Below are 2500 nucleotides of genomic sequence, written 5' to 3'. Positions count from 1 at the left end.
TGGAACATCTGTATAGTAAAACCGTTACCTTGGTTCACCACATCCATCGGCGGTGCCCGAACACATTCCTAATCTATTTCGATTGACCAAAGTAATCGTTTGCGATCGAGGGAAGTCAGATCATCGCCAGTACCGGCGCTAACTTTAGAAACACCGTGCGAGAAACGATCTTCACAGGCTTTCCACGGCACGACAGTTTCGGAACATCCATAGCAAATCGGTGCAACTTTAACGCGAACACCTGTGTCTTCCCGAATGCTGCTGCTCACTGCATCGATGCTATCATAGAAGTCTGCTCCCTCAGAAGAGCTGGTTGCAGTGGTGATGGTGTTGGCGGTCCCGACAGTGGTGATGCTTGAGCTACCACCGTCAACTCCATACCGCTCCCTAGAACCGTTTGTTTGCCTGTGCCTTGCCATTGATGGCGCGATCCTGTGTGTCCTTGTTCGGGACCTAGCGGCGGTAGTAGAGGTGCCACAGCTAGACGAATTTTCCGACGACTTTTCCAGCTCGTCCACTGCTGAAGACGCGGCTATCGATTCAGCCGGATGCAGCAGTCTATTCACCTTAAATTCAATCACCTCCTCGCTCAGATTGTACTGCTGCTGTTGGGGACAGTATAGCAAACAGCTCTGCCGATCCGTACTGCCGCATTCCGACCCATGTCCATCGCTAAGTAGATTACCCGTACTGCTGCTATGGCTAGCCGCGGTTTGGTCAGGTCTGCCAAACAACGCGAATTCTTGTCCAAAGAAGCATTGCTTTCTCGTCGAGGCTGGCGGAACCAGTTCACCACCGACCCGTAGTCGCTTGCTATCACCAGTCACAGCCGTGGACTTTTGTTGGCTGTTCTTTTCTATACTACCGTCACTACTACCATTTGCTTGGCCGCTCAACTGTTCCCAGGTTTTCAGTATGTTCTGGTTCACTTTACGCACCAAACGACACCTTGGTGGAGCGCGTTGCTCTGTGTTTGAATGATGCAGCAACTGCTGTTGTGCGTGCTGATCATCGTTTAACGAAGTGGAAGGCTCCTCGGGTTGATCATCGGTTAGTGACTTTAGCGAATGAAAAGCGATCACCTTGGGCCGTGGAACGATGAGCGATTCCTGAACCGGATTCGTTTCGCCAACATCATGGTCATCATCTAGCGATCGGTTCACAACCCTACCTACTTCGACACTTTGCTGCCTATCATTGAGTCGGTAAACTGAAACACTACTTTGCTCCCCTGCTTCTTCGTACTGCTCTTCGATTTGCTGTGGCAAACGTATGTCAGTGTTCTCCTTGTTTTCGTCTTGCTGCCCTAGCTCCACATCCACTGGCTCGTTCTCATCATCGTCGACATCCAGTAGTAAAATCGGATGTTTATATGCTAGTTCATCGAGCGGCGTACGGCGTCGTTGGACTAGCTGGGGTGATACCGTAACTCCCCGTACCCCGCTGGTAGGTGATGTGTTGGCACGGATCACGTGAAAAATAGGTGGAGGTGGTGGTGGAATCAAGGGCGACGATTGCTGTTGACAATTGGCCGCACGCGTCTTTGCCGCCAGATATTCTTCGATTAGACCTCGAGCAGCCGGAGAGCTGGCGTAAGCGGGCATCTGTACCCGCATTCCGTAATCGCGTGACGTTCCCTCTGCTTCGCCGATAGCTTCGATCGTTGTCGGTGCAGGGAGTGGGATGGCGACCGCTGTATCAGGAAGTCCAATGGAATCTCTCCATTGTGGTCCATCCGATAATCCGCCGATCTCTGGTAGCACGTAGCGACATTCAGACGATTCGCTGAATACCGATGCGGCGAGCGTTGGTTTCGCTAACTTGAAGGTGTTGCTACGGTGGGGCTGCTGTGCCAGCTGTGTTGTATGTTGTTTCCATGGGATTTTCCGCCCCAAACAGGTGCATTCGAATTCGAAATAAGCGATTGGCGATTCATATAGACATAGAAAGGGCAAAAAAGAGAAAGAAAGAAAAGAATTGGAGGAAGATCGTGTTAGAGAGAAATGCAGAAAATAGAAACAGAAAGAAAAACAGAAATAAGTAAGCAATGGGTAGCTTTTTGATTCGGTTTTTCAGTTCATATCCAGCTCAAATTAAACTACATTGTTACAGGATGAAGATGAATCTTAAAACCTGTTCGACAAAACATAATGGTGCAGCAAACCGAAAGCCAAGTGTCTCACAAAGCAGATGAGTGGTTGTAGTAAATAATGCTTAGCACAGTACACTAACTGATCAATAAATTAGCTGTTGAAGCATACAAGATACAACAAAACATCGATTAGACGTTAATGCTCAATGATTAAATGGTATGGAGGAGGTGTGTGTTATGGAATGCTTGAGGTTATGCCATGTATGTTTGGCAATTGAAATATATCAGTAGGAATCTTAGACCTCTCCAATCCTGATAAAGGCATGCACCGCTTACTAAGCACAATAATCAGCATTGTCAATTGAGTGAAATTTTACTGCATTCCATTAAATAATGGAATGAACTTTC

The 2500-nt window shown here is 48.0% G+C and overlaps 1 protein-coding gene across 2 annotated transcripts in view; it reads right to left on the bottom strand.

Annotated features, from left to right (window-relative positions):
* The window catches only part of LOC126579996 (serine-rich adhesin for platelets), a 44190-nt gene that overhangs the window by 2908 nt on the left and 38782 nt on the right, over positions 1-2500 (bottom strand). The window contains exon 10 of one of the 2 annotated variants that reach the window (XM_050243814.1): positions 1-1856. This exon is cut by the window's left edge and continues 2908 nt beyond it. In XM_050243814.1, coding sequence (XP_050099771.1) covers positions 69-1856 — 1788 coding nt within the window. In that variant the 3' untranslated portion in view covers positions 1-68. The remainder of the gene's footprint in view (positions 1857-2500) is intronic. The other variant, XR_007608488.1, reaches the window with a different exon arrangement.

Source organism: Anopheles aquasalis, chromosome Y (assembly GCF_943734665.1).
Source record: "Anopheles aquasalis chromosome Y, idAnoAquaMG_Q_19, whole genome shotgun sequence".
NCBI classification, from domain to species: Eukaryota; Metazoa; Arthropoda; class Insecta; order Diptera; family Culicidae; genus Anopheles; species Anopheles aquasalis.
The sequence above is the reverse complement of the archived record's forward strand: the minus strand, read 5'-3'. Positions and strand labels throughout refer to the sequence as shown.